This window comes from Borostomias antarcticus, assembly GCF_949987555.1.
Source record: "Borostomias antarcticus genome assembly, chromosome: 25".
In the NCBI taxonomy this organism is placed as follows: Eukaryota; Metazoa; Chordata; class Actinopteri; order Stomiiformes; family Stomiidae; genus Borostomias; species Borostomias antarcticus.
This window is the reverse complement of record NC_140258.1, coordinates 12,057,528-12,077,310: the sequence shown is the minus strand read 5'-3', so window position 1 is coordinate 12,077,310 and position 19,783 is coordinate 12,057,528. Positions and strand designations below refer to the sequence as shown.

Here is a 19,783-nt window from a genome sequence, read left to right as displayed (position 1 = left end):
TGGAAATGTGGACTTGGGGTTTAGGAGGTGGTAGATGAGAGAATATGCTGTGTAAAGGAGGGATTGAGGGAGGGAGAGAGAGAGAGAGAGAGAGAGAGAGAGAGAGGAGAGAGAGAGGGAAGCAGAGACAGCTGAGGACGTCCAGGTTATTAACCTACTCCTGTCCCCCCCAGAGGATCATTACTCCCTGTCCCTCTCTGTCTTTCTCTCTCTCTCTCACCTTCCTCCCTCTCTTTCTCCATCTCTCTCTCTCCCTCTCGGGCTCTTAACCTTTCACTCTCTTCTGCACCCTCTCCTCTCTCTCTCTCTTTCTCTCTCCGACGCAGGAGTGACGCAGGGCAGCGAGTCCCTCGGGGACTAGTATGAGCCCGGCTCAGACCTGCAACAGAAAGAGAGACATTGTAGAATAAAGACGTTCTGTAACTGTGTGAATGATTCTCATGTCTAGTATAAAAAAAAAAAATCTATAAAAGTGTGATGATGTTGAAACCAGATATTTAGACATTTCATTCATTGGCAGTGACATCACTAAGAGTATCTGACTATCTACCAGTTCTGCTGTGGGCAGCTTCAGCCATGCTGTGTTCTGATTGGTCCAGAGTGAATGAGGTCACAGGGAGACCCAGACAGTCAGGCTGACCTCAAGTAAGCGAGGGTGTGGCTGCCCATCGCCAAGACTACCGCTACGCAACAGTGCCTTCTGCTCTGAGCTCAGACCTGGGCTGACCACAGGAAACCCCCCGACCCAGACGCCCGTCTGTCTGTCTGTCTGTCTGTCTGTCTGTCTGTCTGTCTGTCTGTCTGTCTGTCTGTCTGTCTGCCTGCCTGTCTGCCTGCCTGCCTGTCTGTCTGTCTGTCTGTCTGTCTGTCTGCCTGTCTGTCTGTCTGCCTTTCTGCCTGTCTGTCTGTCTGTCTGCCTGTCTGTCTGTCTGTCTGTCTGTCTGTCTGTCTGTCTGTCTGTCTGTCTGTCTGCCTTTCTGTCTGTCTGTCTGTCTGTCTGTCTGTCTGTCTGCCTGTCTGTCTGTCTGTCTGTCTGTCTGTCTGTCTGTCTGCCAGACACAAACACACTTCTGACACACTGAAAAAAAAATAGACTCCCCTAGTTTTGAGCCAGGTAAAGAACACAGGGCTGAACCAGGTAAAGAACACAGGACTGAACCAGGTAAAGAACACAGGACTGAACCAGGTAAAGAACACAGGACTGAACCAGGTAAAGAACACGGGACTGAACCAGGTAAAGAACACAGGACTGAACCAGGTAAAGAACACAGGACTGAACCAGGTAAAGAACACTGGACTGAACCAGGTAAAGAACGGTGTCAGACTTCAAGTCTATTTTCCTGACTTGCACCACAATTAAACTAGTTCTAAAACAGTTTGGCATGTGCTTTGGGCTTTATTGTTCCAATAATGTCAACTATATCACATCTTGTCAAAAACTCTCTTCTATTGTCTCTTCTCTCAAAAACTCTTGTCTATTTGCTGAAGGTACAGTACAGTGCTCTTGAATATAATCTTTGGGCGGTTAGTAATCAGATGCATGATATGAATGCTTGAATGTTTAAACAATTGCACAGTAAACATCCCCTACCAATGATGCACCACCACTGTGTAAACAATAATTAAAACGTTTATTTACGATTGACACAGGAATAAACATTAACACCAAGCACTCTTATTCAAAACATTTAGCAGTGGCTCTTACAGCTGCTCTTGTGACCTCGATATGAGCAGTTTATTTTTGTGCAAACAGTCAAAACAACATAACGCAAGCAGACGCAGCCAAATCGAACGATATAGACAACTGATATTATTGCATATTTTATACTTTCTCATTCTGGTCTTTGGCGAACTGGCTTAGTAAATAAAGCCAGACCTGAAACAGCTAGCTCTAGGTTTTTCCTCCCATGACCAAGAGTAACAGAACCTAATAGCTAGCTAGCTGGCCTGGTGGGTATAGAGCTGAAATACCTAGCTATCAATTAGGTTTATCCACCCATTATCTGGCCTGGCTAGCTAACGTGAAAACACAAGGTAAACACACCATCTAGTAGCTAACTTAGTTACCGTAGCTTACTATGTTATCAGCAGACTCTTTTATACAACTGTGCTGAGGTTTCACAGCCCCGCCCGAACCCTGACCTAAATGGCAATAAACATTTCTGATTCGGATTCTATTCGTGGTCTCTCTACATGAAAAGTGTAGCAAGCTCAATACTGCCGATTTTGTGCATTGAACAGGTTTAAATGAGTCATCATGAGTATCACCCAACACTGGTGCGCTTAACTCCTACTAGGCAGATTACAGCCTTGTTACCATGGCGCCATCGAACAGAACGAGCCACCGACAGCTGAGCCAGCGTGTTCTTGCGTTTTTGTGTGGATGTTTTTTTTTATGACGGTGCATGTGTGGACGGGATTTTTTTTTAAAGAAGGGGGGGAAAACCCTGATTTCAGAAATACCTGTATACATGTGACAAGGTGACCTAAAACACTGTGTGTGTGACGGAACAAGGTGACCTAAAACACTGTGTGTGACAGAAGGCCAAACCATGTAGAAAAATGCCTGGTTTCAAAAATACCCATGTCCTTGTGGACAAGGCCCGACTCTCCTCGAGAGCAGTGTGTGCCAGTCAGTATTTGGCCTGCGCCATGGCAACACAAAGCAGATGCAGTGTTTTGCTGTTGTGCATGCTATGCTTGCAAATGTGAAATGTCTGACCCGTTCACACTTTTAACAAGTGTGTGACACGTTAAGTTTCTGAACATTGGGTTTCATTCACCCGTGCTTCACACATATGCCCCTATTGACTCACTTTTTTGCTTGCTTGTAGGTGTGCAATCACGGAAACTACAGGCACTGTTGTGTATTGCTTGCTCCTGAGCTGGGGATTTATTCACTGAACTAACGTTCAGATATTGAACCCGTTTTGCACGTCCACAGACGTCTTAGAGGAGTCCAAGCCAGACTTTTGAATATTGAGGGGTCCAGCAGACGTACAAATGGGGTTCTGGACCGACGGACGTTATTAAGACGTGATCTGAACGTCTCCCTGACGTTGCGTGTTTGCTGGGACGCCACCGGCTCAGGTGTTTGTCGTCAGTCATTCAGTTGTTGTAGTTTCTTGGTTTGTGGAATGATCCCCAGGCGATGTGTCCCATAGTGTCCACAACGTCTCTGTGGGGTTAAGAGGGGAGCGAGCATGTCCCCAGCCCTACCCAGTCCAACACTGTTGCTGTAGCAGCCCTGCTGCCGTCTCCCACGACGTTCCCCCGCAACCACTACTACAGGGAGAAGCTTCCGGCGTGCCTCTCACTGCTTAGACTCCGTGCCTCTCACTGCTTAGACTCCGTGCCTCTCACTGCTTAGACTCCGTGCCTCTCCCTGCTTAGACTCCGTGCCTCTCACTGCTTAGACTCCGTGCCTCTCACTGCTTAGACTCCGTGCCTCTCACTGCTTAGACTCCGTGCCTCTCACTGCTTAGACTCCGTGCCTCTCACTGCTTAGACTCCGTGCCTCTCACTGCTTAGACTCTGCGCCACTCATGGCTTCACCCCCACAGGTGGCTTTCAGTTACCCATTCCAATGCACATTGCTGACAAGACAGGGATATCTACCAGCTCACTAATGCATATAAATATACATTTCAACTGTGATATTTCAAATAATATTCACAAATAAACATAAATCCTAGGCTTTCTATACCTATCCTGAGACCACTCAGGGCACTCCTAATCTGACTAGGGGTGGTCTCAGGTAAGGTAAACTCTGATCTTGGTGGATTTAGGAAGTAGATCGGCCCCAGAGTAGAATAAACTAATTTTATAAATACTTTAATGAGACACCAAGTATGTTTTTATGTACAAAGCAAAAATGTAATTGGCAATGGGAAAAATGAACTGTAGCAAGCAGCCCCTAGTGGTGGGCTCTGGTACAAGTGTGATGGACGGACGAACAAACTAACGAACGCGCGTCGGTCTAAAGTCTCCCCATTCCGATTTCATCTTGAAAAGGTTTACAGTTGCTTGCTGTTCTCAGCAACTACGCAGGAACGGAGAGAAGGAAGAAGATGAGAAGGAGAGGGGAGGGAGAGAGAGAGAGAGGGAAGTGGGACAGAGAGGAAGGAGGAGGGGAAGAGGGCAGTAGAATGCTTTGAGGTTTGACCAGAACCCCGAGTCGAGTCATTGACCAGGACCTGGGTAGATCAGAGCGTTCCGACCTCTCCCTCTCTCTCCCAAAGCGGCCGACCCCATGTGGTTCCCGCGGGGGTGCTCCACAGCTGGGGCCTCCTGATAGCCTGCTTTTGTTCACCGAGTGTCACCAAGTCACATGGCCTCCTGTGTGAGAGCGGCATCTCCAGTGGGTTCTGCCTGAAGCGGAGGGAGGGAGGGAGAGGGGGGAGATGAACGGAAGGGAGGGAGAGGGGGAGACAGAGGGAGGGAGGGAGGGAGAGACGGAGGGAGGGAGGGAGAGGGGGAGACGGAGGGAGAGAGGGAGAGGGGGAGACGGAGGGAGAGAGGGAGAGGGGGAGACGGAGGGAGGGAGGGAGGGGGAGACGGAGGGAGGGAGGGAGAGAGGGGGAGACGGAGGGGGGGAGGGAGAGGGGGAGATGGAGGGAGGGAGGGAGAGGGGGAGATGGAGGGAGGGAGGGAGAGGGGAGACGGAGGGAGAGGGGGAGATTGAGGGAGGGAGGGAGAGGGGGAGACGGAGGGAGGGAGGGAGGGAGAGGGGGAGACGGAGGGAGGGAGGGAGAGGGGGAGACGGAGGGAGGGAGGGAGGGAGAGGGGGAGACGGAGGGAGAGGGGGAGACTGAGGGAGGGAGGGAGGGAGAGGGGGAGACGGAGGGGGAGAGGGGGAGATGGAGGGAGAGTCTGAAGGTCAACAGAGACTCAGCAGGAAAGAGATGGACTAGACTGAGCCCTAACAGCAGTCTGTGGGCCCTGTTTTGCTGATGCAGAACAATGAGCAAACCCTTGAAACAAGTAGGCTTCCAAGCATAGAGATAAGCACTAATGATGATGATAATAGCGATGGTGGTTATTAATGATGAGAGGGAGATGTGAGGTAGGCTAATTTGTCAGTTTCGAGATGCATGTTCTCTTTGATGTTCACCTCAGCGCGTCATGAAGCCCAATGCCATGTGATGCATCACCACTTTGATAATAGTACATGTGATTTGACCTCAGATATTTAGTGTATTATTTGGAAATAGAAGTGCGAGATAAAGGATTGGCCGTGTGGTGTAGCATGGGAGCTGGTTGTAAGGTTGTGATGTCATCCAAGAGCGTATGGGTTGGGCCTGCCTTGCATCAACAAGATGTTTTTCTTTCTCTGCAAAGGGCTTTTTGGTTAACTTGACAGAAAAGATCACAGACAAAGCTTCTGTTGTTTAGCAAAAAACTCTCAGACTTCATTCCTTATATCCATCACTTCATCGTTCATCATTAATATTGATAGACCGTATTTCACTGTTAAACAAAACATACCTGGCGTCCACACAGGTCGGAGCCTGCATCCAACGGTTATTTAGACGTCTGCTCTGTCTCAAATAAGACAAAGACAAAAGGCTCTGTTTTTTCTACTCCGGTTTTTTCTCCTTCTCTATCACATTCTCCCTCTCCCTCCCTCTCTCTCTCTCCGTGTCCCCTTTAACACCCCCCCCCCTCCCACACCCGCCTCACTTCCCCTGATTTATGGAGCGCTACGCTCGGCCGATGTGCGTCAGCGCTGGCTGGGAGTCTCGTGAGGCGTTCCGCTCCTGAAGAGCCGTGTCTCATGTCTGGACAACGTCAGCCGGCAGAGCTCCCACCCCCACCCACCCTCCCCACCCCCACCGCCCCTCCCCACCCCCGCTCCCCACCCCCACCCCGCCGCCCCTCCCCACCCCCACCGCCCCTCCCCACCCCCACCCTCCCCACCCCCGCCCCCACCACCACCCAGCCCCCTCCTCCTCTGCCTTTCTCCTCTGTTCGCCTCAGTCTCTTGCCTAAGTAGCTCCTAGTCCTTTCCTCAGTCATGGCGTGAATGCATGAACACTCACTACCACCTCCGTCCTCTGTACTCAGATCTGCTCTTACCAAGGCTTCATAGAGGGGTTGTCTTACTCACATTTTTTTTTTTCTGGGCATCTTTCCTGCATCTGGTTTGATTTTAGGGCCTATGGAGTGAAGGCTTTGCCCTCCTCTTCTCTCCATTTCTCTCTCTCTCTCTGCACTCTCCCTTGCCCCGTTCTCTCTCTCCCTCCCTCTCTGTCCTTCTCTCTCTCCTCTCCCTCCCTCTCTGTCCTTCTCTCTCTCTCTCTCCCTCTCTGTCCTTCTCTCTCTCTCCCTTTCTGTCCTTCTCTCTCTCTCTCTCTCGCCCCCCCTCTAATTTCTCACTCCCTCTTTCTTATTTGTTGCTCCCTATTACAGTCTGTAGCCAGACTCTCTACCTTGGCCCTGCAGTGGAATCACATGGCTGCCAGACAGAGACCCTGGCTGTGTGTGTGTGTGTGTGTGTGTGTGTGTGTGTGTGTGTGTGTGTGTGTGTGTGTGTGTGTGTGTGTGTGTGTGCGCGCGCACTTGTGTATGTGTGAGGGTTAGAGGGTGTGAGGGCTAGAACACATGCCTCCCAGCTGTGTGTCCTCCAGCGGTTCCTACATACAGAGAGGCCATACAGACGCTCCCGATGACGCCTTAGCATCTTGTGAGAAATGGATATAAAGAGAATCTTATAGAACGGATATAAAAGTGTGAAAGGCTGACCACCACGACAGTCACAGCTGATAAAGACGGATACTACAGTCTGTATGAGGTCACTAGCGCCGTGATATGTGATTGGTTCTGCATTCTTAAGTGCGGTTGGGCTGAACGCCACATCCTAATCCTATCCTCCAGCTTTTGTTGACACAGGTATGATTCCATGCAGTCGCCTGGGAGACACGTGACTCCACCACCTCAGTGACTGACATGGTCTGCTGGTCTGTGATGAGTTGTGTGTGTGTGTGTGTGCGTGTGTGTGTGTGTGTGTGTTTGTAGCTTAGTTCGGATTGTGAAGACGCCAACAGAGATACATTAAAAGCAACTTTACCTCAGTGAAAGGCAAATGGCTGTTTGCCCTGACAGCAAAGACAATAAACAGCGGCACTTAGAGAGCTTTCAACAAGCTAATTGCCTATTAAGCATCATGGACTCTTTCTCTGCTTCTCCCCTGCCTCTACGGGGGCCTCCTCCTCCCCTGCCTCTACGGGGGCCTCCTCCTCCTCTCCCTGGAGACACAGCTGAAAGTAAACATGGCTAGCCTTGCCAAGCTAGCAGAGAGCTAAGATAGCTTATTCATGCTAGCTTAGTGATGCTACCATAGAGTTATAATACTGCTATCCTAGCCATGCTGGCAGTGAGCTCACACTCAGATAGCCTAGCCATACTAACAGAAAGCTAACATTAAAGCATAGAGGAAGCTAGCAATCATCTAGCCTAGCCATGCTGGCAGGAAGCTAACAATAATCTACCCTAGCCATGCAAGCAGAGAGCTAATAAGTTATAAGATTTTGACACATTCTGTTTTACCTTCACGGTGGCATTGGAGGACTGACTTAATAAATGAATATGAAAGAGTGAATGAATCAATACATCCATGTGTGAATGACTGTCTTCTCCCTGCCTCCGTGTCTAGATGTGACGGATGAGAAAGTAAAGGCCTATCTCTCGCAGCACCCCCAGATGCTGGATGAGTTTGTGCTGGAAAGCGTGAGCACGGAAACGCTGGACCGATGGAGGAAGAAGAAGAACAGCAGCAGGGCTGCAGGTAACCCAGTCTCATCCACCCAACCATCTCACGAGCCAGACACAGCACTTTCATCCGGACCGCAAACCATTCATAAATAAAAACGCACAGTAGAGTGGTTAAGAAATGGACCTCGGCCTTTCATCATGATTTTCCATGATGAAACGAAACTGGAGGGAAAATAAGTAATGATCAAATGGGCGTCGCAGTGACCAAAAATGAAAATTGCTTTTTGTCATGCTTTAGAAAGGCATTTACAGATCATTTATACCTGTAGCATTTTTGTGTCATGGCAAGTAAAAAATACAAGAGACATCTATCTACTGTACCTGTTATGCAGGATGCTGGAACACAAACTCTCGTCGATAAGGAAACTATATAGATCCGAAAGTACAGAAGTAGTTTACTTCTTTAATAATAATAATAATAATAATAATAATAATCATTATTATTATTATTATTATCACCATTATTATCATTATTATTAATACTAATAATAATACAATTATAATGATTGAAAACCTCTGCCATACCTATGGTAGCCTATTCTGCTTGAGGAGTTAGTTTAATATTCAGAAACATTAACCAGGCCTAACCTGGTCTTAGGCAGAGTTCAAACTCCATTCCCATAAAAGACTTGGCCCTCCACATGTTGATATTAATGATTAAGTGGCCGACCTTTGAATCCCTGTGCCTGGGTCACTGCTAGTGTCATGACCTCAACCAGGCACAACACGTCCACTAGTTACAGTATGCTAGTAGTCTCTGACTCAGCTGGTTGCCTCCTACATGTTGCATATGCTCCTGACAAGCCATCTGTTGTCTTCCGATGAACCTTCTGGAAGGTCGTAACCTTTCCTCGCCTCACAAAATCCAGGTTCACCACCTTGGGTCATGAAAATGACTGTAGGAGCCTAAATCCAGATAAAGAGAGCTTAGATATTGGTTAACTAGCAGGCACTATATAATCACTAAATGGTTTGAATTTTTACCGAGTTGTCCTGTGGATTTTTTGGGGGGAGTCGACGAAAGGGAATGTTTAGAGTTGCGTCAAACTAAGGTTTCATTCATTGGGAACCTACAGTTGTACAATGACCTCTACTCAGGGTGAAGACGTTTACTAGGGTCATTCAGTCGCAACATCCTCTTTTTTCTAAACTCTCCTTTACTCTCTGTAGCCATGTTTCCATCCACACGTTTTATGCAAATTAAGTTATATCGAATTAAAAATGCCTTATGGAAACAGTAAAATTCGATTGAAAATCGACAAAAAGTTTGTACTGTCGATCTCATCGGATTTTCTCTTGTTCGATAAAAGTCTTTTGTGATAAATGCTTTATCCGATTTAAAGCTCTAGATGGAAACGCACGTTTACCGGCTTTATTCGCATTCATATTTTTAGCGATCCTCACTCAATTCGATTGACAAGTGGATGGAAACATGGCTTGCGAGTACACAGATTGACTGACTTCATCACTCCATATCATATCAAGCTCTTCGTTTTGCAAAACCTGCCTTGGAAGAAAAACGGGGAGTTAAATAAATCGAGGATTGATTCCATTAACTTTGGCAAGAAAGAATGAATGAGAAAAACAAGCCAGCTCTTTTCTCTCTCTCCACATGGCGGTAAAGCAGACAGGAACTGACTGTTTCTCTGCGAGCACTATTTTCTTTTCAGCCCATTTGCAGCGCAAATCGCTCTCCGCGCGTCATGTGTGTCTACTTTAATCATGAAGGAGGCTGTGATAGATCGAGAGAACAAGAGAAAGAGGACGAGAGACGAGGGGGAGAAAGGGAGAGATGGCTTAGAGAGAGAGAAGAGAAAGAGAGAGAGGAGAGAAAGAAGGGGGTGTTATATATAGAGAGAATGATATGGAGAAAGAGAGAGAGAGGGATGGAGAGAGAGGAGAAAAGGAGAGAGAGCCTGCCGGGTCTCTACGAGTCGTTAGAGGTGTTGTAACGGGCCAAGTTGAGTCTGCTGTGCTCTGCTGTCCACACAGCGGCCAGCTTCACAGACCAACCGCATCCATCATGGCCCAGAGGGTTGGCCCCGCGCCCACTGGGCTGGCACGCAGCCCGGGTCAGCTACTGACGTCAGAGCTGGACCCCAGGGACATGCAGCAGGCAGAGGGGGTGGGGTGGAGGGGGGTGTTAGGGGCTCAGGTTGTGTGTGTTGGGGGCGGGGACTATGAAATGAGTGGTGTAGCTCAGGGTGTGTGTGTTCGGGTGAGAGGGGGGGCGGGGTTGGTAAGTGTGTGTTTGTGTGTGTCTGTGTGTGTGTGTTGGAGGGGGGGTAGGAGGTTGGTGTGGGTTGTGTTTGTGGGGGATGATTGGGAGTGCGTAGGTGTGTGTGTAGTGGGGTTAGGAGTGGGTTTGTGTGTGTGTGTGTGTGTTGTGGGGTTAGGAGTGGGCTTGTGTGTGTGTGTGTGTAGTGGGTTTGTGTGTGTGTGTGTGTTGTGGGAGTGTTCTAGAGCAGGAAGGATCAGTGGCTTTTTGGAGTTGTTTTCTGCATGTGGTCTGCAGAATGTAGCATCCAGGGACTCCAGGCAGCTCTGGGTCACAGTATCAGACTGTAGTTACTGTTGGTAGGGGGGTGGAGAGAGAGAGAAGAGGCTGATGGGGAGAGAGAAGAGGGTTACTGAAGGGAGACAGTGGCCCTCATTTATCAACGGAGCGCAGATCCAAGCACAGGAATGACGACAGCGTTCGCGTTTGATTTATCAAACATTCGTACGCTGCCAATCCCATCATACGAATGACCGGGCATTGATGTGGCGGATGAAAACAACTGTCATTTAAATATCACGCCCCTACAGTACATATCTGGCCTCGCCACTGTAGTTTACGGCATGGAAATGCGAAATACGGCCAAGATAAGACATTTCTCAGACTCTCGTCCAATAGTAACTCTTCACTCTCTGTGGAGAGATCCCGGAAAACCATCCTGCTGCATACAGAACATCTTGCTTGATACAATTTGATCTTAAGGGATGATTCACACATGTAAATTCACACGATCAGATAGCATGTGAGCTGGGCAGCTACCTTGTTTAATTGTGTAGCCTATCCAAAAACCATTGCACATTGCACAATAATAATAATAATAAAAATAATAATAATAAAACTGTATTTGACCTTCCATACAGAAAAATGTATTATTGTGACAATAAATTACAAAGTAACAAAATCTCAAATTAGAGCTGTCGTGTGTGAATGTAACATATCCCATTTCAACCAGTAGGCCTATAGAAACTGGTGCATTTCAGGTTAATAGCCTACCTCGCTTGACCACTCCTCTCACCTCGGCTGAACAGTGAGAGGACGCGCGCATCGGTCTTGAACAGGCATTACCAATATGATGACTGTCAAAGCCCTTAAATAAGATGGGAAGCAAAGGGTGTAATCTTACCAGTCTCATGCTGTCCTGTGAAATGCATCACAATCTGAACGTTTTTACATGTTTGGCATGGCTTGGACATCAACATTCCCCTGGTGCTTGTTTTGTGTACTATGTGCAAGTCATGCCAAACACCTAAAAATATTTGGATTGCAAGAAATTTCACAGGAGAGCCTCCTGAGACTGGTAAGATTACACCCTGTGCTTCCCCTCAGAAAAGCACATTCATCATCGTTTTTCAACGCATTCACGTATGACTTCCATTGTAGCCCAGTGAGAGTCTGCATAAACTGCAGCTAGCTCAATACTGGAACGATCAGTGAAATTATGGTCTCTATGTTTCAAGATCACGGTAGACAGACCACAAATAGGGCTTAATGTCCAAAATAGCACACTACCCCTTTAGTAAATGAGGGCCAGTGTGATTCCCAGTTTGGCCTAGAGGAGGGTTTGGAGAGGCTTCTGGGTAGCAGGAACAATATGAGGGCTGGCATTCTGGTCAGGTGTTACGAGCCTGTAGACAAAAACACACAAAGCCCATCTCTTTTTCCTCTCTCTCTTCTCTCTCTTCCTCATCAAGTTTTTTTTTTATGTGAGAGCAGCCAGTTACTATCAAACCACATCTTTGATTCTTTAGGAAACTTGTGGTTGAAATGTATACTGTGCCAGACTGTTTAATTTCATAGTTGTTATACGATACACAGACAGACATTAGCCAGCTCAGTCTCAGTAGTCCTGTGTTGTGTGTGTGTGTGTGTGTGTGTGTGTGTGTGTCCAGTGAGGCCAGCAGCACTCTGGTCATCCTGCTGAATACAGGACAGAGATATGGAGGCGTTTCCCAGCATGCTGTGTACTGTGTAAGCACCAAGCCCCTACGAGACAGGGACATCTTTAGCTGTGTTCGGAATCGCTCCCTCGTTCCCTCACTCCCTATTCCCTATATATGGTTCACCATGTAGTGAACTACCTAGGGAACGGAGAAAATGTAGGGTACATGCACTGTTCCCTGCAAATCAAGGTGAATTGTGGGTAATAAATAGTGGACTATATAGGGAACGAAAATTCCGCGGGGAATTCGGACACTACAAACAAAATGGCTGACGCCCTATATAGTGCACTATATAGTGAATAGGGAGCGATTCCGAACACAGCTTTTGAATCCAAGTAGGTGCAATGCATTCTGGGGCGATTCCAGCCAAGGAGCTCCTACCCATATAGGGCATACGGTCATTTGAAACAGGATAAACAGCTACAGTGTTATCTCAGAAGATTTGAGCATGATACATAGAGTATGCCCCCCCCCCCCCACAATGGTGAGAGCCTGTAGGTTGGGATGAAGAGGAAGTGACATGTGACCTGAGCAGTGATGTCATCATGCCTGAGCTGCTGTTTCCTGGAAGCTTGTGCTGCTCGCCAGCCACCTCACCTGGGATGATCAAACGGCTCGCTCTTTTCTGCTGCTGTCGCTCTTGCTCACCTCAACTCCGACTCCACTCTGAGCCCATTACATAACTGTGTGTGTGTGTGTGTGTGTGTGTGTGTGTTTGCTGACTATCTGTGTGACAGGACCTACAGCTGCAGAACTTCTCACATTTCCCCGCATGGCAGAAATATGGCCCTGTATTGATTGTGGGAGTGGAGAAGTCTCACCTCTGAATGATATAGTTGTGTCCTAAATTGTCCCAGAAAGAAGGCCTACAGTTAGCTGACAGTGGCTGCAGTGTGTGTGTGTGTGTGTGTGTGTGTCTGTGTGTGTGTGCGTGTGTGTGCATTCATGCTTGCTTGCTTGCGTGTGACGGGGTGTCACAGATGGTCTGTAGAGAATCACACTTCAGAGCCACAGGATTGGACAGGTGTGAGTTGCGTTCCGACCCCCTACGCCTCCAGGTTTTTAACGAGGCTCCGCCCCCCCCCCTCTGACGTCAGTGCCCCCCCCCTCTCAGGGTCCCGCTGGCCCTGTTTACTTCACACAGCTCGCTGTCAGGATCTAATTAATAACTCCCCCTACCCCTGCACCTTCTCCAGAGGACCCGCACTACTGGGCTGTGTCCTCCCCTTCACACACACACACACACACACACGCGCACACACACGCGCACACACACACACGCGCGCACACACACACACACACACACAGGCACACAGGCACACACCCATACTCAGTGATCCCCTGCAGTCTGGCCAGTCAGTGTGTGTGTGCGTGCGTGTGTGTGTGTGTGTGTGTGTGTGTGGAAGAGTCCGGAAAGAATCAGCCGTAACTCAATAAGAGGTAAGAGACGCCAGGCCAGACGACTCTGCTGCTTCTCTGCTGTTTCCCGTCCGGCTGGGAAAATATTAGACACCAAAAAAGTGTCCCAGGCTCAAAGTGACTCTTTCTCCTCTGTCCCCTCATTGGGCACTCTGCCAATGGTCTATATCTTTAACCCTTTTAAACCTGAAAATATAGTGACAACATTTCGAATATTAATTGGATTTTCCCTATAATACTAGAAAGCGCAGTTTCTCAGCTTTCAGCAAGTGTTGGAGTGAGGAATTTTTTTGATTTGTTAGATATTTTTTTCATATTATTATGCGTTGCAGAGTAGATCAGACATGTAGAGGGCTAGCTGGATGAGGACTTTTATGCTGTGAAAAAAGTGTGTGTGTGTTTGTGTGTAATACACTATACCTGGCTGTGGAGTTGCATTGTGTGTGTGTGTGTGTGTGTGTGTGTGTGTGTGTGTGTGTGTGTGTGTGTGTGTGTGTAATACTGTACATTGTGTTCATGTTGTGTGCTGCGGTGGTGAGGACAGATAGTTTACTGTGTTAGTATATTTCTCTGATGTCATGTGAGAGGTCCTTTTGGACACAGTGGAGGAGAGGAGAGTGGAGGAGAGGAGAGGGGAGGGGAGGAGAGGAGAGGGGAGGGGAGGAGAGGGAAGTAGAGGGGAGGAGAGGGGAGAAGAGAGGAGGAGAGGAGAGGAGAGGAGAGAGGAGTAGAGGGGAGGAGAGGAGAGGAGAGGGGAGGAGAGGAGAGGAGAGGAGAGGAGAGGAGAGGAGAGGAGAGGAGAGGAGAGGAGAGGAGAGGAGAGGAGAGGAGAGGAGAGGAGAGGAGAGGAGAGGAGAGGAGAGGAGAGGAGAGGAGAGGAGAGGCTGTTGACAGGCTAGATGAAGGTGATGCATTACCGGCTGGCTAGCTCTGTTTAGTGTTCAGCAACATGGTGTGTTCCACCGCGCGCACACACACACACACACAAAACACCCGCGCGCACACACACACACTTGCATGCGATGCACACACACATACAGACACACACACACACCAAACTACTCCTAAACCCTCCTACTTTGCTAAGAGCATGCTGGCTGGGCCCCTCAAAATAGGGGACGCCACCGGAGAGGCTGACTGGACTGTGTCTCCGTGATGATGTTTATACCAGCCCACCAATAAGGAGTCTGGTGTTTACACTACAGTATCTGACTAATCTACTGTATGCAGGTCGTCTTCTAGAGGCCACGACTCTTGCGATGGTGGTAGTGTGTGTGTGTGTGTGTGTGTGTGTGTGTGTGTGTGTGTGTGTGTGTGTGCGCGCGTGTGTGGAACGTGTGTGTGTGTGTGTGTGTGTGTGGAACATGTTTGTAGACAACACAGTTTGGACTCTCATCACAGGCCAGAGGAATGTCTGAAGCAGCAACACTGAGAAGACTTCCTGCTGGAAAACTGTGTTTCAGTCAGATAGGGTAATTCTGGGCCAATGCCAATGTTTAAAACAACAATCCGGCCAATGCGGATGGCCGATCTTTGTTTTTTTATTCCCTCTTTTGTGCCAGGGAAACAACTCAATTATTTTTTGCATTTGCATAATAGGTACCTTTATCTAGTCTAGGTGTGAACTATTTCTGGTATTATATTTTAAGATTAGGATATACATTTTTGTGCAAAGCAAAACGACACTGTAGCTGGAATCTGAGGAGCCCGTCATAGTTTGAAAGCAGCCTGGTCTTACATCACAAATCTTCTCTGAATCTGCTGCTGGGTAGCCTAACGTTTTACCCCCCCCCCCAAAAAAAATCGGCCACTGCCATCGGTGAATGTTATTTTATTTGCCGATGACAGGCAAACATTGACTGATGCTGATGTTGACCGGTGCATTTGTGCATCCCTAGTTTCAGAAGAACAGAAGGGTCGATGTTTCTGAACCAAACCATTTTCAGAATGCTGCTGTTTGATATAAGTCACAAGTTAGTAGGATGTTAGTTCTGCCACCAGTGACACCAGAGACCCAACCTAAATCTCCTAAGAAAACAATAAAGATCTCCCTGGTCTGAAGTCTGCTATTTTGACCCTGGAGGTCAGATAGATTTGACCCTAGAGGTCGGATAGTTCTCCCATAACCACCGCAGCAGTTCTTTGACTGACTGGAGTTCTGGGCTGATCACCAGACTGATCAGATAGATGCCATGACATGCTTGTTTTAGGATGTCTGATTTGGGTCAAGTCTGTTGATAAGATTTGACAGGTTGCATCATTAAAAACGCCACTTTTAGACATGTTGGCATTCCAAGTAGGCAGCTATGAAACATTTAGTTGCTTTTTTTTCTTGTATTCATCTCCATCGGGGAGTAACACAGCTTGTTCTGTTTCTTTTAAGATGACACATCAACTAAAGAAGACAGCAGGGTAAGTGTTGCATCACCTGTGTTTGTGTTTGTGTGTGTGTGTGTGTGTGTGTGTGTGTGTGTGTGTGTGTGTGTGTGTGTGTGTACACGTACTGTCTGTGTGTGTGTGTGTGTGTGTGTGTGTGTGTGTGTATACTGTGTACTGTGTGTGTGTGTGTGTAGTGTGTGTGTGTGTGTGTGTGGGGGCGGGGTTCATACTGTAGGTGAGAGTTGTCTCCCCAGTCATCCGGCTCCCATGCCAGTGTTCTTATTACTAGGGCTGGTATTATTACTAGGGCTGGTATTATTACTAGGGCTGAGTATTATTACTAGGGCTGGGTATTATTACTAGGGCTGGTATTATTACTAGGGCTGAGTATTATTACTAGGACTGGTATTATTACTAGGGCTGGGTATTATTACTAGGGCTGGTATTATTACTAGGGCTGGGTATTATTACTAGGGCTGGGTATTATTACTAGGGCTGAGTATTATTACTAGGACTGGTATTATTACTAGGGCTGGGTATTATTACTAGGGCTGGTATTATTACTAGGGCTGGGTATTATTACTAGGGCTGGGTATTATTACTAGGGCTGAGTATTATTACTAGGGCTGGGTATTATTACTAGGGCTGAGTATTATTACTAGGGCTGGGTATTATTACTAGGGCTGGTATTATTACTAGGGCTGAGTATTATTACTAGGGCTGGGTATTATTACTAGGGCTGAGTATTATTACTAGGGCTGGGTATTATTACTAGGGCTGGGTATTATTACTAGAGCTGGGTCTTATTACTAAGGCTGAGTATTATTACTAGGGCTGGGTATTATTACTAGGGCTGAGTATTATTACTAGGGCTGGGTATTATTACTAGGGCTGAGTATTATTACTAGGGCTGGGTATTATTACTAGGGCTGGTATTATTACTAGGGCTGGTATTATTACTAGGGCTGGTATTATTACTAGGGCTGAGTATTATTACTAGGGCTGGTATTATTACTAGGGCTGGGTCTTATTACTAGGGCTGGGTATTATTACTAGGGCTGGGTATTATTACTAGGGCTGGGTATTATTACTAGGGCTGGTATTATTACTAGGGCTGGTATTATTACTAGGGCTGGGTATTATTACTAGGGCTGAGTATTATTACTAGGGCTGGTATTATTACTAGGGCTGGTATTATTACTAGGGCTGGTATTATTACTAGGGCTGGTATTATTACTAGGGCTGAGTATTATTACTAGGGCTGGTATTATTACTAGGGCTGGTATTATTACTAGGGCTGGGTATTATTACTAGGGCTGGGTATTATTACTAGGGCTGAGTATTATTACTAGGGCTGGGTATTATTACTAGGACTGGGTATTATTACTAGGGCTGGGTATTATTACTAGGGCTGGGTATTATTACTAGGGCTGGGTATTATTACTAGGGCTGAGTATTATTACTAGGGCTGGTATTATTACTAGGGCTGGTATTATTACTAGGGCTGAGTATTATTACTAGGGCTGGTATTATTACTAGGGCTGGTATTATTACTAGGGCTGGTATTATTACTAGGGCTGGGTATTATTACTAGGGCTGGTATTATTACTAGGGCTGGGTATTATTACTAGGGCTGGTATTATTACTAGGGCTGGGTATTATTACTAGGGCTGAGTATTATTACTAGGGCTGGGTCTTATTACTAGGGCTGGGTATTATTACTAGGGCTGGGTATTATTACTAGGACTGGGTATTATTACTAGGACTGGGTATTATTACTAGGGCTGGTATTATTACTAGGGCTGAGTATTATTACTAGGGCTGAGTATTATTACTAGGGCTGGGTATTATTACTAGGGCTGGGTATTATTACTAGGACTGGGTATTATTACTAGGGCTGAGTATTATCATGATATGATACATACTGTGCTGAAAATGTTCTAAAACTACCGATACACACACTGAAGTCATTTCATCAAGTTTTATTTTGAAAAACACAAATAAATTAGCAGCCCTACACACTTTTTGTTTGCATAACTGACTGTTTTAGTTTTGAGTATCCATGATGAGACAACGCTGTTATGAGGGGTCACTGACAGAATGAACGATGATTAGACATGATGGGCGGAAGTGCTTCGGTCAGAGAGAGAGAGAGAGAGAGAGAAGAGAGGAGGAGTCAGGAGTGATGTTCCAGGGGGGGGGGTTGGGGATCAGCCCCCCCTCTCAGTGCGTCATCCGTACGTCTGCGCAAACAGGATGTGTGTGTGTGTGTGTGTGTGTGTGTGTGGAGAATGGGTTTCTAGTCCGCCACTGTGCCGTCCTGTCCTGACCCTTTCTGCAGGCCCAGAAATAGCTCTCTCTCTGGGCCTGGCTGGGGAGCGGTCTCTCTCTGGGGGAGCAGTCTCTCTGGGGGAGCAGTCTCTCTGGGGAGCAGTCTCTCTGGGGGAGCGGTCTCTCTCTGGCCTGGCTGGGGAGCGGTCTCTCTCTGGGCCTGGCTGGGGAGTGGTCTCTCTCTGGGCCTGGCTGGGGGAGTGGTCTCTCTCTGGGCCTGGCTGGGGAGTGGTCTCTCTCTGGGCCTGGCTGGGGAGCGGTCTCTCTCTGGGCCTGGCTGGGGAGCGGTCTCTCTCTGGGCCTGGCTGGGGAGCGGTCTCTCTGGGCCTGGCTGGGGAGCGGTCTCTCTGGGCCTGGCTGGGGAGAGGTCTCTCTCTGGGCCTGGCTGGGGAGACCAGCGTGGTGGAAGGCCTGGTCTTACGTAACGCTGCTCCTCAGTCCAGCTGAGCTGCTGAGTTGCCAGGCGAGCAGAGAAGGGTCAGGATGGAGTGTGTGTGGCGTGTTTGTGTAACATGCAGTAACATGCAGGCTGTGGTGTGTGTGTGTGTGTGTGTGTGTGTGTGTGTGTGTGTAGTATCAGGACAGTAACATGCAGGCTGTGGGGGGTGTGTGTGTGTGTGTGTGTGTGTGTGTGTGTACAGTATCCGGACAGTAACATGCAGGCTGTGGTGTGTGTGTGTGTGTGTGTGTGTGTGTGTGTGTGTGTGTGTGTGTACAGTATCAGGACAGTAACATGCAGGCTGTGGTGTGTGTGTGTGTGTGTGTGTGTGTGTGTGTGTGTGTACAGTATCAGGACAGTAACATGCAGGCTGTGGTGTGTGTGTGTGTGTGTGTGTGTGTGTACAGTATCAGGACAGTAACATGCAGGCTGTGGTGTGTGTGTGTGTGTGTGTGTGTGTGTGTGTACAGTATCAGGACAGTAACATGCAGGCTGTGATGTGTGTGTGTGTGTGTGTGTGTGTGTGTGTGTACAGTATCAGGACAGTAACATGCAGGCTGTGGTGTGTGTGTGTGTGTGTGTGTGTGTGTGTGTGTGTGTATCAGTATCAGGACAGTAACATGCAGGCTGTGGTGTGTGTGTGTGTGTGTGTGTGTGTGTGTGTGTGTGTGTGTGTGTGTGGGTGTGTGTGTGTGTGTGGGGGTGTGTGTGTGTGTGTGGGGGTGTGTGTGTGTGTGTGTGTGTGTGTGTGTGTGTGTGTGTGGGTGTGTGTGTGTGTGTGTGTGTGTGTATCAGTATCAGGACAGTAACATGCAGGCTGTGGTGTGTGGTTGTGTGTGTGTGTGTGTGTGTGTGTGTGTGTGTGTGTGTGTGTGTGTGTGTAGTATCAGGACAGTAACATGCAGGCTGTGGTGTGTGTGTGTGTGTGTGTGTGTGTAGTATCAGGACAGTAACATGCAGGCTGTGGTGTACGAGCTCAACAGCTACATAGAGCAGCGTCTGGACTCCGGGGGAGACAACAAGCTGCTGCTCTACGAGCTCTGCAGCATCATCAAGACAGGTACAGTACACTACACTACACACTACACACTACACACTACACACTACACTACAGCACACTACACTACACTACACTACACACTATACTACACTACACTACACTACACTACACTACACACTACACACTACACTATACACTACACACTACACACTACACTATACACT

General features: G+C 47.8%; 1 protein-coding gene across 1 annotated transcript in view; it reads left to right on the top strand.

Moving 5' to 3' along the window:
* The window catches only part of pde10a (phosphodiesterase 10A), a gene marked incomplete at its 3' end in the record, with an annotated part of 38,519 nt that overhangs the window by 6,512 nt on the left and 12,224 nt on the right, over positions 1 to 19,783 (top strand). The window contains exons 2-4 of the mRNA XM_084458906.1: positions 7,655 to 7,786; positions 15,794 to 15,822; positions 19,499 to 19,619. Of these exons, the coding sequence (XP_084315032.1) occupies positions 7,655 to 7,786; positions 15,794 to 15,822; positions 19,499 to 19,619 (282 nt within the window). The remainder of the gene's footprint in view (positions 1 to 7,654; positions 7,787 to 15,793; positions 15,823 to 19,498; positions 19,620 to 19,783) is intronic.